General features: G+C 34.1%; 1 protein-coding gene across 10 annotated transcripts in view; it reads right to left on the reverse strand.

The window, feature by feature from the left end:
* PPP3CB (protein phosphatase 3 catalytic subunit beta) overlaps positions 1-14250 on the reverse strand; it is a 51583-nt gene that overhangs the window by 23332 nt on the left and 14001 nt on the right. For all 10 annotated transcript variants that reach the window (XR_013953041.1, XR_013953042.1, XR_013953043.1 and 7 more), the window contains exons 3-9: positions 13766-13890; positions 10371-10482; positions 9342-9487; positions 2101-2240; positions 1925-2002; positions 1735-1829; positions 40-165 (exon numbers count right to left, since the gene is read on the reverse strand). Coding sequence is in view for 7 of the 10 variants with exons in the window: in XM_080598052.1 (XP_080454178.1) it covers positions 40-165; positions 1735-1829; positions 1925-2002; positions 2101-2240; positions 9342-9487; positions 10371-10482; positions 13766-13890 (822 nt within the window). In the remaining 3 variants the exon portion in view is untranslated. The remainder of the gene's footprint in view (positions 1-39; positions 166-1734; positions 1830-1924; positions 2003-2100; positions 2241-9341; positions 9488-10370; positions 10483-13765; positions 13891-14250) is intronic.

Below are 14250 nucleotides of genomic sequence, written 5' to 3' on the forward strand. Positions count from 1 at the left end.
TACAGAAAAGAAATTATTTGGTCTGTAACTCTTGCATACCTTTTTCTCCAACAAATGGCAAGGACCATGTAAAAACATCCATAAAATTTGGTAGCCAGTAAGGATGAGGAGAACAATTGAACTGACGAATATTCATCACATTGTTTTCATATTTTAATACAGCAGCTAAAATAAAATTCAGACATTTTGGAAAGACTGTTTAAAACTTGCAAGTATCACTAATGTAAAGACACTTTATACTACAGACGAAATAAAAACAGAGATACTCCATTGTCTTTCTTTCACGGTATTTAAGTGACAGATTTTTAGTGGAGAATTTTGGATTTTATTTTAATGCAATTATTGCAGTTTAAAGTACTGTTACTTATCAGTTTAGTTCTGTACTATCCCATTAAAAGTCTACAATGAACAATGATTTCAAAAAGTCCTGAAAAGGATTTTAAACAAAATCCTAACTCAGAACAGCAGCATGTTCAGTTTCAGGTTTTACTCTTGGCATGCGTCTTCCCACATTGCAACATGGAGTCTCAGAATGCAGACTTACAGAGTGGAATAAAGCCAGGGAAATCTAGAAAAATCAGGGAGAAAGTGCAGAGAAACAAAACAGAAAAAAAAAAAAAAAAGCATTCCAAGGCTAAATAAGCCTTGATTGCACTTTTCCATACTTTAGCTTGCACTACACTGGGAATAGCTGAGGGGAAAAAAGATTCTTAAAAAGTGATATCCACAGAGATGATGGAAAAACATAAAAAGACAGTTGAAGCTATTGTTATTTCTCCTTTACTTTCAAGTGCAAGTAACAGCAGCTCATCTTTCCCTCTATGCAGTTAATCACCCTACATAATGGTATGGGTTGGGTGAGTGAGGGTTCTTCAGAGGTGGGTGGGAGAAAATTCAATGTATTGAATAGTAAATAATATCAATAATATTCATTCACAGTTAAGCTCTCTGTAATTCTGACTTTTCTGTCTTTCTCTGCACTATTAAGCATGTCTCCTGTGCAACTTTATACTGCATCCCTAACAGAGTATGGACAAAAATTAATTGTTTGACACCTCCCTAATAACATTTCCAAAGGTGATCAGTATTTAGATCAATATTTGCTCTTCCCTGATCTCCCAAACACAGCCACTGTTGTCCTGTAAGATCAGAGAACACATATCTTCCATGTCTCATTTTCTTCCCAGTGACTACCTATTTATAAGCATGGGCGTTTTGTCCATTTCTGTCTCTTTCCTCACCAAGGTACCTACCACAATTGACTTTCTTGGATTTCATCCACATGTAATTTTTTCTGTCCATAATTAAAGACTCTCAGATGCCATGATACACAACACGAACTACCTCATGCATAGGCTACTTACCAATGCCTCCTCCCTTCCTTACTTTAGTTCACAAACTAAAGACAACCAGAGGAGTGAAAACTCACAGCACTGCAAAGCCTTGCCTGACTGGAAAACACCAGGTGATGCGTTCGTAAGTATTAAATAACAACCATTTTTACAACAGAAACTTCTGCCCACATTTCAGCTCCAAGGTACTCTTACATGAGACTGTAATTTATGTCATGTGTGTTACTTCACAACACAACTTTCATTCAGGATTTTTGGTCCTTTAATTTCTTAACTGGCAGAAAAACGTTGACATTAGATGACTTATGTAGTAAGACATTTTTATTTTAACAACACATTTTTATTTCAGCATTGCATACAGATATTAATTACAAGTTCTTACCTTTATTATTGTAGACATCAAGGTAATTAGGTGCTGAAAAAATTGTTATTAATGATGGGAACCCTGTAGTTTGACTTTTCCTGTACATTCTATAACTGTAAAACCAAACAGATTATTTTACATCTTATAGCAATAAGCAATTCTTTTTATATTTTACACTGTGAATAATTTCTTGAAGGAATGTACTTACCCTGCATCTTGTGCTTCGTGTGCTCTAATGATTGACAACAAATTATTATTTTGCAAAAATTCACAAACTGCTGGATAGCTGTGAAATGAAAACAACTGTGAGTAAAAGAAACCCTCTATAAAATATGCAGGAAGACTTAGCATGAATGTATTAAATAGATCCTAGCATACTCTCACCTATAAAAGTATGAGCATCCTCTGACTGTATTGTGACTGAAGTGCTCTGGTGAACTTTCATTTCCAAAATCTTCTGAAGGATCTGACCACAGTAAGTCACACATTGGTCCAAATGCTGGAGGCTCTTTGAATCTATCTAACTGTTTGAGAAAAAGCAAGAGCATAAAGATTCTTTAAATATTAAATCTGTAAGTTTTACACATTTGTTAGACTACATATCCATCAATACCAAGCATTTACAGAATAAAACCCAACCATATCAAAGAGAAAGGTTCTATATATTTTTTCCTCTCCTCGTCATGAAATAAGGCAGAGGCATGCCAAAAGAACCAAACCTGTTAAGAGCAGTAAGATTTATTAGTTGTAAGGAGAAAAGAGAGAAGTTCCAGACTGATGGATATATGTAATATAAAGTCAAGTTACAGACAAGAAACTAGATGGTCCTTTTTCATGCACATGCCGTATCTACAAATCTGGAGACACTACGAGGAATTAGCAAAGAGAAACAGTACAGAAAACAAGAATGGTAAAAGAAAAGCATGAATAATTAGCATAGACTAGAATAAAGTAAATATATCCAAAAAAAATCAAACCCAAACCAAACCCCTGAAACAGTCATCTCCATCGTGGACTGTTCAACAATGCAATGAAGAGATGACTAGCATAGCCATCTTAAGACTTCTTTCATACAGGCTTTATTTCTCAAATATACCCCTGGTGTAATGGGCCATAAGCATTTTGGGAGAGACTTTGTTTGTTTGCTTTTCTTCCCTCTAGCTGTTTCTTTACAGATTTCCACTTAGAAACGCTTGCTCTAGCAGCCTGTAACATTGCTAGTAACCACAGTGAAAAGAGCCAGAGGTAAGGAGGACAGCACATTTGTTAACGTAAAAGGAAAATACCCTGTTTAAGTACCATTCAATCAATCTCTGACGTCGCAGAAATGAGATGTCCCAGTTTCAATGTAAAGCTTATTTGAACTTTATGTAGCTGGAGTTTGTTCACAAGATGATTTTATCCAAGAAATGTAGGAACGGTTCTTTGATGGACAGTGCATTTATCTCACTTTACCTCCCATACCAAAGAAGATGACTTTGATGGTACTAGAGAACACTTAACTCTTCATGACAGGTTCGAAGGGAGGTTTGGTGAGCACCTGGTGAATTTGAGTCTAACGGTCCATAGGAATCCATTCAAATATGGAACCAGCAGTAGTGCCAAGCTCTCACATGCCCTGGAAAATCAGAGCTCCCGAGGCTGCCACCTGTAACATAAGTGGAAAGGTCCAGATCTTTACAAATTCCTGCCAGATAATGGCAAGGCAGGTATTAACTGAAGTTGTTGTTGGAATTTATTCAATATCAAAAGTCCAGTGGTTAATTTCCCACACTGGATGATAAACCCAGCATGGAATACTCCTTCCAGATTGAAGAAATCAGTCCATCAACTTCTGCAAGTACCTGAATTTCTGTAGATTAAACCATCGAGTTTCTAAACCTCCAGCAATAAATTTGTGTCTAGAAGCTAACAGAAGCATTCAAATAAGGAAGATTCAATTCTGTGCTTCGTGATGTTTCCTGCAACATAGAAGGCTGAAAGTCTAGAAAGCATTTCTAAGAAATTTTCTTGAGTTTTTCTTCAAGGATTTTCCTTACGACTTTGGCCGAATGGATAGAGGAAGACATTATAAATAAAAAGTTTTCACTGCTGCAAGCAACACACCTCTCCCAAGCTACTTTTTCTTAGCATTTGAAACAATAATGTAGACATTTCTTGAAGTAAGGAGGTCAGCTTGTAAAAAATAAACATACTTACATACACATCAAATCAGCGTCTCCTTCACTAGACAATCTAAGAACTGGCATATTTCCCAAGACATTTCAAAATTTAAGGAAATGTCACTTCTATTCAACCCAGATTGCATATATCAAATCATAATAATCAGGTTAAGGTTTCTCTAAGTGTGGACAGCAATAAAGTTAACAAAGAACAAGTCAATTCAAAACACTTGTTAATGATTAACTATTTCTGAGTAAGTTGTGACTACAGCAAAGCAGAATCTCAATATAAATCAGCTTAACGTATTTCTAAGCAAGATTAGGGTAACTGAAAATGACACAATTTTATTCAAGAATAACAATTGCTGTATCTGGTGTTAAAACAGAAATGGGTAGCGTTTTTTAATGCACACTGTAAAATAATTAAGTCTAAATTAATTTACTAGGACTATGAAGTCAAGGCTACTATACTGAAGTGCACCATACCTCCACATGAATGCTCAAATTAAGGAATAGCAAAACCTTGGAGATATATTAAGGAATAGAAAATTAAAAATACTTTAATTTTGAAGCAGAACACCTTCAGAGAAGTTTCATATACTTGAAGATACAGGCAAGTTTTAATTAACCTAATTTTCCTGATAACTATCACATATTAAAAGCCCTAAAAATCATGTGAAGGCCAGTAAAGAGTGGCAGACAGACATTACTAAAGAAAAGAAAATTTCAGAATACCACAGAAAAGAAGTAAGGGATTATAAAGACATTCCTAGGACTGCACCCATAAATTTCAAGGCACTTTACTGATCAAGCCTTACTGCCACAACAAGAACTAAACAAAAGAATGACCATCTGTCATCAATCAGAGGGAAAAAATAAAATCTCTTTGCCTCTCTTCTTTAAGAGACCCGATAACCTTATCTGGACATTTTCATATCAATCATTAGAATCAAGATTCATGGAATTCTGTTTCAGCAGTAGTCTTGGCAGTGTAAATGAAATCAACTAAACAGAATCTCTACATTGACGGTAATGCCTCTGAAAGAGACACTCTACCAACACAATCATAACATTTGTGTAAATGAACTTCAGAGGATAAAAATCAGATTACTGCAAGTTTCACAAACCTGCAGTTTCTCGGAAATAAGAAGCACTTGCAGCAATCTTGCTGGTTAGGCTTCACTGTCATATCTACTATGACAGCTGTTCTCTACTGGAAATAAGAGTATGCCAGCAAAAATAATAATTTCATTCATGTAGTTTTATCATCTTTCTGAATGTCAATACTGACATAAGACTTCATCTAGAAAAAAAAAATGCATCTATACAGATTCTTTTTTTTTGAGTTGACTCCTATGCTGCTTAAAGCTGATTTCCCTTCTTATGCCACATGATGAAGTCTACACGTGTTTGCAGAGGAGAGCTGTCCTTATTAAGGACTTCTGCTAATAAACCAGAAGGCTTACAATAGTATACAATTGTCTTGGTTGTTTACAGAAGTCATTTCACACATCACACTTGTATTACAAGTGTATGGTATTTTCCTAGATACAAAACGAGCATTTCACATCACCTATTTAATTTAAATAAATTTACATTATCATTGTATGCCAAGTTCTAATGCAGCTCCTGAAACTGCTGCCAACCCATGACTACTGCTTTTTCCAAGAGTTACCAGATGATTCTTTAAAAAACAACATAAAAAGCCCTAGGAACAGTTCTAATAACATTGTCTTACATTTATAAACGTGGTTTTCATCAGAAGCAATATACAACACAGATTTTCACATATATGTATATACACACACACATAAACACACAAGCTTGTAACTCATCCTAATGTAACCTAGAGCCTGTAAAAGTACAGGCCAACACTACCGAATTACCTTTTAATTAAGTTTACTTGACACTTTGAAACTTGATTAGCTGCAAGACTTGAGACTAAAACAAAAATAAATCACAATCCTATTGGATGTGGCTCTATAAAGTGTTTTTTCAGACTTTGTTTCATTTGTGCTACTTTCCAGAAAGCTCTGACCATGTTTCTTTTCATCTGTAATGTGAGAAGTGCTAAGGCCTCGTCAGAATGGCACAATGTACTCGCTTCGCCTTCTCACTTCTCTCTGCACAATGCATACAGATTTCTGTACATGTTAATATTGCCTCGAAAATGCAAATTGCTTCAGTACATCTTCCCATTTACACCACTGAGCTTGTAAATATTCTTCCTCTCTTTTTCTACCATTTTCTTCACACATCGTTCTGCTTGGCTGTGTAAGATTTCTCAGTGAAATACATTGACATTCCAGCCTCTGAAATGGTCCAAGTCAGTACAAAAAAACTGGTGAATTTAAAAATGAGATACAACTGGACAGCCTGTAATTCTGAGGAAAGGGAGAAGTAAAAAAAGAAAACGGAGCACAAGTAGTAGAGAAACTTCTAAGAAAACACAAAATACAATAAATGAAGACAGAAAAAATAAAAGGATCCATCAATATTTATATACTACAAAACTAAATTAGGTATGTACTTTTCCCCTTCCTCTGACATTTGGATCTTTTTTGAAATAGGCCTCCACATACCTTGTTCCATATGCATATAAACTTCTTTTTTTCTTCCACCCTCACCTATAATTCCAAAGTTTTCTTAGAACCAACTGTTCATATTTTAATCTGCTATCAACTACACTTTAGCTGACACTAATCCTAACAGGAATGGTCTTGATCTGAAAATGCATGGAGCAAAATACAAAGGATACATTCACACCTCTCACAGAACGAACAAAAAATAGGAAAAACAGAAAAACACTTATCCAAAATTACAAGTTTCTCTAACACTCAGACTCTGTTTTGTCTTTCAGCTTTTGAAAATTCTGACTTGGTAAGAAACCTCTCTAATGCTATAGCAGCATTGTTATTTGTACACTCTTAAGTAAAAGAGGAGTAACAGCAGGCAAGACTCCCAGCTACCTTGCCAAAACGATTAAGATCAGCCACAGATAATTAAATAATTCCAAAGAAAATAACAGAAGCATAAAGTTATGCTTGCTGCTTCAGTTTCAAAAATCGTATTTCATGTCCTATTCAAGTCTACAAAAAAAGTTTATCAGCTGCTGGACAGTTTGCTTGTTACACTCATTCAGCAAACTGAAACCTGATTCCAAACTTATGTGCTTCCCTTTAGAAGAACTCTGTAAATACTTCCCCCTATTCTGAAAATAATACAGCTATTTTAACTTCCACAACTTGCCAAAAGGAACTTTGTAACTCATTTTGTATGTAAAATCTTCTATAAGTAGCACATGAAAAGGCTTATGATTATTTTTAATAGTAGTTTAATTTAAGTTCATCATAAACATAAAACTATTAATCTTACTGAGGCCATAAAACTTAACCAATTCTATGCCAAATGCAGCCATTAGATTTCCTGTTAGGGAATACTTTCAGAATTTCAACCCTTTATTTTATTTATAGCCTCCGTCTCTTGTACCAAAATTCATTTCATGAAGCAAAAGAACTGTGAATTCACATCTACAACAGAACAAACCATTGAAAGTGATAGAATGTCGTGTACTGTAGCCTGGACATGCACTTCAAAAGGTTCTGCTTTTATATGCTTCTAAAACCAACTTCTGTGAACACAATGCAACACAACAGCCCTTTTTTTCCTCTGTATTTTTCAGATATTGCATATATACTAAAAACAATTTCCTTCATTAAATTATAGAAGAAATTCCAATATGAGGGGAAAAGGTCATCTTATGGGAAAGTATTATTATACCAAGACTCTTTAACTACAGGTCATGCTCTAAACATCTAAAACCAGAATACCCACAAATGTTCTAAAGCAAACTTTACTATTACACATAAAACAATAAACTACTGTCTTCTTCCTTTTGCATCTTTAATGAAGAAGGTACAATTTTCTTTTTTCTCTTTGTTTAGTGAAACAGTACAGGAATGACTACAGAGCCATTACAGATATTATCACATTTTCTGACCAAGTAGCAATGGCATATTTGGGGAAGAGTTCTCAGTACAACTGATAAAGGTTTCAGAGCGGCTGAGTCTTTACAGAAGAGGTGCACATCTTAAGTTTTGTAAGACCTGCCTGTCCAAAAAGCCTGACAAAAGAGTTTTTTTGTTGTTTTCTTGGTCTCTTCAGAAGTTCTGTTTTCAGTAGAACCTGTCCGGTATCCAACAGTTCCTCCTAGAATTTAGGAAACTATAAAATATGTCATGACTAAAGGCACACCAGGGAATTGTGGAAGAAAATAAAACGCACTCATGCAGCTGATCCAACATAAGATGAGGCACTCTTTTCTCCCATCCCTCATCTCTAGTACCTGACCTCCAAAGATATTAGCAGGAATGACCTAGGGAAGGCGGGGATTCTGCTCAAGCAGTTTTATTTCTAGTCCTCAAACAACTGGTTATCTTTTTTTATCCACTGTTGAATAATCCAAATTTTGAAAATAAGATCCGATATAATAAAACATCACTCCTGTCAGGCTGTATGCCAGCTTTCCAAAATTTAAAAAAATCTGTACTCTTTCCTGGAAGAAGAGCTGTGTCCTTTATTCGAGATGCCAGCTGAGTTAACTAAAGTAAGTCAAAAAGGAGTATACAAAAACGAAAGCAATTGAACTTGAAAATTCTCATCCAATACAATCTTCACTTCACATTAGCACTCCATGCAAGCTGAAACCAATTTATTAGAAATGGGTACCTTATTTCATCACTAACTTTCTTCCCTTTAAATTACAAGCTATTAAACTATTCAGTGTTTCCATTGTTCATTTTTTAAAACTTGTTTTCATTCTTATTATTTGTGATATATTATTATTATTTATGAGATATAATCAGCACATTTACCACAATGTAAAATATTCAACAACTGTTAATTAATTGCCTGCCAAATTTACCATTTTAAATAGCAATCTGACTTTCTAGTAAATATTGCAATTTCATACTTTCATAAAAAGAGAAAAATCCTTTTGTTCAAAAGAGTAAACGCAAAACAAAACTGTTTTCAAAGAAAATAAATGAAATACGATGTTTGGTACACCAAACAATTTCAAGACTACAACTTCTATGAGTTTAGTTCTGAAAGTCATCAGGAGTCTAGTTCTCATCTAGAAAGAAATAAAAACACTATTTAGATTGGATATGAAGCTCTTTACATGCACTACAAATCTCAAGAGACTCTGGAATTTTTGAGGGTTTTTTTGTGTGTTTTTTAACAGTTCAAGCTGTCCCTATTGAGATCAACTAATGAAAAATGTGCCACATAGGCTAAGCAGGATCATACTTAAAAACTCTTGGTCTCAATTTCAGATCCCAACTTACATTTTCAAAACAGACAAGAAAAGAAAGCAATGCATTGACAATTTCACATACATGAATTGTGTATCATCATAAATATCTGTATTTCCACTTATTTTCAAGTACACAAAATACTCACTCTCCTAATGTCATCTAGTGTATTAATTTCTGGTGAAAGTCCACCATGAACACAAAGAAACTGTTGATTTAGAAGAGCAGCAAGGGGGAGACAATCAAAAGCTTCCATACAAGCATCATAGACTCTTTCTGAGTACTTTATTTTACCTGAAGGAAAGAGAATGTAAAATGTTAAGAATTCCATGTTCATTTCCATGTTCCATGGAAAAAGTAATCTAGTAGATGATAAATGTAAGAGCCAACCTCATAAAATGAGCACTTAAAATATACTAAAACAAACAAATATTTTTAAGTTTAAATGAATGTTCCTAAACACCACAATAGCAAGCACATTTCTTAGACATTCTCTTCCAGAACAAAAACTTTTTTTTTCATTTCCTCTTCTGTTACTGCAAGTATGGAGAATCTATTTTTGTTTAAAAAAATTATTATTTTAGATTATACAATTACATAGCATACTTTAATATAAAATACTATTGAGAAGTTTGTGACTTGTCATTTACAGTGAAAAGCTAAGAACTGCTTATACATCTTATTACATCACTTCTATCTTCTCTGAAAAGAGTTTTACCAGGCCAAATGACCTATTTATCGATGGATTGATACTTAAACAAACCTCAAAAAGGAGGAGCAGCTTGCATCACCAAAAGAGTTATTTTAGAAGAACAGTTAAAATCAATTCCCAAATGGAAAAAATACTCAGCAGCGGGGTTATTTTTCTTGCTAGCTCCACAACACTGGACAGCAACTTACTTCGTGCTCCTGGTTATAGCCAAGATAAAAAAATAACCTGCTTCTCTCCAGGATTTTAAAAACAGGTTGCATCAAAATTTACTCCATAATGTATCTTTACAAATACAAGCCTTCTCATACTTGCACTCCAATGCCTTACTTAACTGCAAGCAATTCTACATAAGTCAGTGGTTTGCAAAAATTTGATTAAACTAACAAACATCTCTCAAGCAAAATGAGAGACCAGAGATCAGTAGCTTTCAAGTAAGCTAATCTTACATTCTTAGACAGTACTTACATTCTTGCTTAAAGGTAAAATACTCCGTTAGGTGTCTGCATTCATGGTTGCCTCTCAAAAGAAATAATGTGCTTGGATAGAGAATTTTCAGGACCCATAAGTACAGCACACACTGTTGAAAAACAAAGATACACAGTAGATTACACTTTAAAAATTATTATTACTCAGAAACTTTGAGTAAGAATGTTAACAGCTTCAAACGTAAGTACAGCTTAATGTGCCATTCTGAAATACAACACTACTCCCCTGAGTCAACACACCGGTTTTGGACCCGAGTTATACAAATTATTACCCTTCCTAAGAACCGATGCACAGAATGCTGAAGTAGTATTTGTATTTACTGGACAACCAATAATAAGTCAAATTCAAAAGAATTATACTACCGAACACTCCTTCATCTAGACAATGTATGTGTTTGTACATAAAATCTGGTTTCAAAATGTGATTCTAAAGACTGGCATAAGAAGGAATGCAAACATTTATTACTAAAGATAGAAAAAAAACAAAACAAACAAATAAACAAAAAAAACCATTTACGTTAAAGACAACAATACATCATGCTAGGGTGTTTTTAGCTAGGAATGGACAGAGTTGATCTCCCCCCCCTCCCAGAACTTGGAAAGCTGCTTGTTCATTCGCTGATCAAGCAGCAAATTCAAAGTAGTATAGTAAGTTTCCATATATTGTTATCATTGCAACATTAGCAGCAAACAGTTGTGAAACATGCACAATTTTTGAAGTTTAGAGCTTGTTTCCACCGTCATTCCTAAACACCCAAAATGTATTTCTTATCTTCAAATTTGATTCTTGTATTTTTAACTGAGCACAGAAAAATTAAAATCCCAGTAGTTCTGGACCACGTCAAAGTCACCTACAAGTTATTACTATCATATTGTTAACCAATACAAGAACCCTGAAGGTATCATTCTTCAAGCTTTTTTTGCATAGTACAATGAGTACATGAAGGAAGAAAGAAAACAAAGGAACACTTTAAAAACAATACATACATACAGAGAAATACGACAACGACTTCTATTGAGAAGTTTAGAATAACTATTACTGATTTTTTATCTTAGTAAAAATATACAAATTAATTATTTTGCTAATCATACCCATTTTTTCCGCAGTGCGTTTGTAACTGCAAAATATCTTGATGTATTGCAAATTCCAAGACTCTTTAAAACCGTTTCCCAGCAGCAAGCATAATCAGTTTGTGATAAAATGACGGCTTATCATCAGATGAATATGCAAATTGATTTGGCAAATTCCACAATTGTGAACTGTTTTGAGTCAGTTTGTACAAAAAAATTATAAATATTGGCAACCTTAAAGACTTGTAATACAAGAGTGTAAAAGCAGTTCCTTCCTTTCAATAAACAAATACTACATTTAATTAAATTGCTGAAATTTACTATATTGTCAATTGTTATACCTACTAAGTAAACAAAGAACATTTTTGAACTGTTCCTGTACCAGCATATTTCTCTTTTATTATTACATACAGACTAATGTCAGAGTTCTTTATCTTCCATTACTTTCAGTGCAGAAAAAAAAGAGCTTGCACACACTTATGTGAAGACCTTCATCTTGGTCCCAGCAATTTGTCTTATAGAACCATGGAAATATGAAGTGATCTTTCCCATTAGAAATTATGGCATTTGTTTAACTGGGAATTATTTACTACTAAAATATCAATGCAATTAAAGTCGTTTCAGAACAGCCTGATTAAAGAATTTATTAGTGAAAAAATCAAATTTCAGTTTTTGTACATTTTAAGAAGATTTCACCCTCTCTGTTCTGTGAAAAGTCAAATATTTTACCAAAAGTGTATTACATTTCCAAGGACTAAAAGAGATTTTGAAGTGACCATATGTGAACACTCCCAGACTTAACCTGGAGGTTAACTCACATTTCATAAATGTTAAAGATGAACAAGCAAAAAGTTACCTAGGATTTTTTTTTTAAGCAAAAAGTTGGAGGCAAAGGGCTTACCGTAAGATTTTAGCATACTATTTTTTAATTTCTCAACAGGCTCACAAAGCACATGCCAACCTCCGTGTACTTACAGCATTTCAACTTCATTCAGATAATCTGCCATGTATTTTACCGATGTTCCAATAGTCACTTTGGGCAAGAGACACAGATTATCCCAACGAAGAGCGACAAGCTTTTTAAGAACCTTGGAGGAGTTTTCAAGAGTATATTTAGCATATCTTTATGTATTCCGTAGCTGTATTTAGCATCCCAAATATTATATTAAAAATTAAATTATTAACATGTTAAAGAAAAAAAAAAGTGAGACTGTTCTTATTGAAATATTCAAGCACGTCCATTGCTTAGAAGTTTTTCCTAACTATAATGACTGAAACATTGTTGCATTGTTGCTATAGTTCATTGTTGCTATGCAAATGTCCTTTTCAAGGACAATTACATTCTTTGTAATCATCAAGAACAGGCCATGAGGATCAAATGAATAAATAGGGAACGTCTGCTGTAATTTTTCCTTACAAATGAAAATTCTGAGGCTATCATTCTTGCTCTATCTTCTGGTTGTCTACTATCCCTAAGAATCCCAAAGCACACTGTGCATGTCCTTCACAGTATACACACACACATTATTAGAACAGAACAATTTTAATATAAAGTCTCATACACCAGGCCTTGCAAAATATTATTTCAAATGGTAAGCCACTCTAATAGATCTGGTACCTTTGACAAGATCCCAAGCTGAGGAAACTTCCATTCTAGCTCCAGAAAAGTCTAAAAATCATAGCTATGAAACTAATTGATATGAACACGTGAATATCTCCAGAACATAACGTATTTAATAAACATGCTGAAGATTAAGAAATTATTTGAATTCAAAATACCTGAAAAATTAATGGCAGATACACGTCGTCCTTAGGGAATATCTGTAATGGCCCTCAGAATTTTAGTAAAGAAAAATATTAATAATTATTAAATAACATTTGATTATGTAAGTGAAAGGAGTCTTCTTTGTACAGATAAACATTTTTAATAAAAGAAAACCTCCCAGTCATGACTCACCTGTTCTCCAAACTTAAAAATGTACCTTCCTGCATATTACCAGAGAAACAAAATTATGTATAATAATGCTATAGAATTCAACTTTAAAAAAACAAAACACAAAACAAAGAAACAAAAAAACTAGCTAAAGAAATAGGAGGAAAAATGAGTAAGTCTGATGACTCCAACGGGATAGTCCAAACTGCTGGTCAGTATCCTCCTGTAAGCAGGCCTTGGTATTAGGAGAAAGCACAGCAAGGAAGAACGCATTCGCGTGTTAAACCAGACCTAAAATTTCATTTGAAAATCTCCACGGAAGTGTTCTTATAGAAAAATTTAGGACAAAAGAGATTAATATATTCAGTTACCTCTATACTAAAATAACCTCTGTCTACATAGTCACCGAGGAAGAGGTATCTTGTGTTAGCAGGTGATCCTCCCACTTCAAACAGCTTCATTAGATCAAAGAACTGGCCATGAATATCACCACACACTGCAAGCAAAAATTTTGTTCAAATTAATTTAAAAAAAAATCTAACAGAAAAGTTACTAAGTTACAGTTAACAGCCACAAAGTACTTCTAATAAAGAGAAAAAACATATATAAAGCAGGAATAACCAAAGATTTGAAGCTTCACCGTCTGCTTTTCATTAAGACATTGTTCTCACTACCTGTGACCACACAGATAATAACCAGATTTGCATCTGGCAGACTGCGGAATGTTCTTCAAAAGCAGTTAATGCACTGAGCATCAAAGCCTTGAAAGCTGTCAGTCAGCAGCTCTTTACTGTCCTCCCCAGCCCCTTATCTATCTTCAGGAATTTGCCTTGGTATGAATTTGAAAAAGGTATTA

This window comes from Anser brachyrhynchus (genome assembly GCF_964034855.1).
Source record: "Anser brachyrhynchus genome assembly, chromosome: 6".
NCBI classification, from domain to species: domain Eukaryota; kingdom Metazoa; phylum Chordata; class Aves; order Anseriformes; family Anatidae; genus Anser; species Anser brachyrhynchus.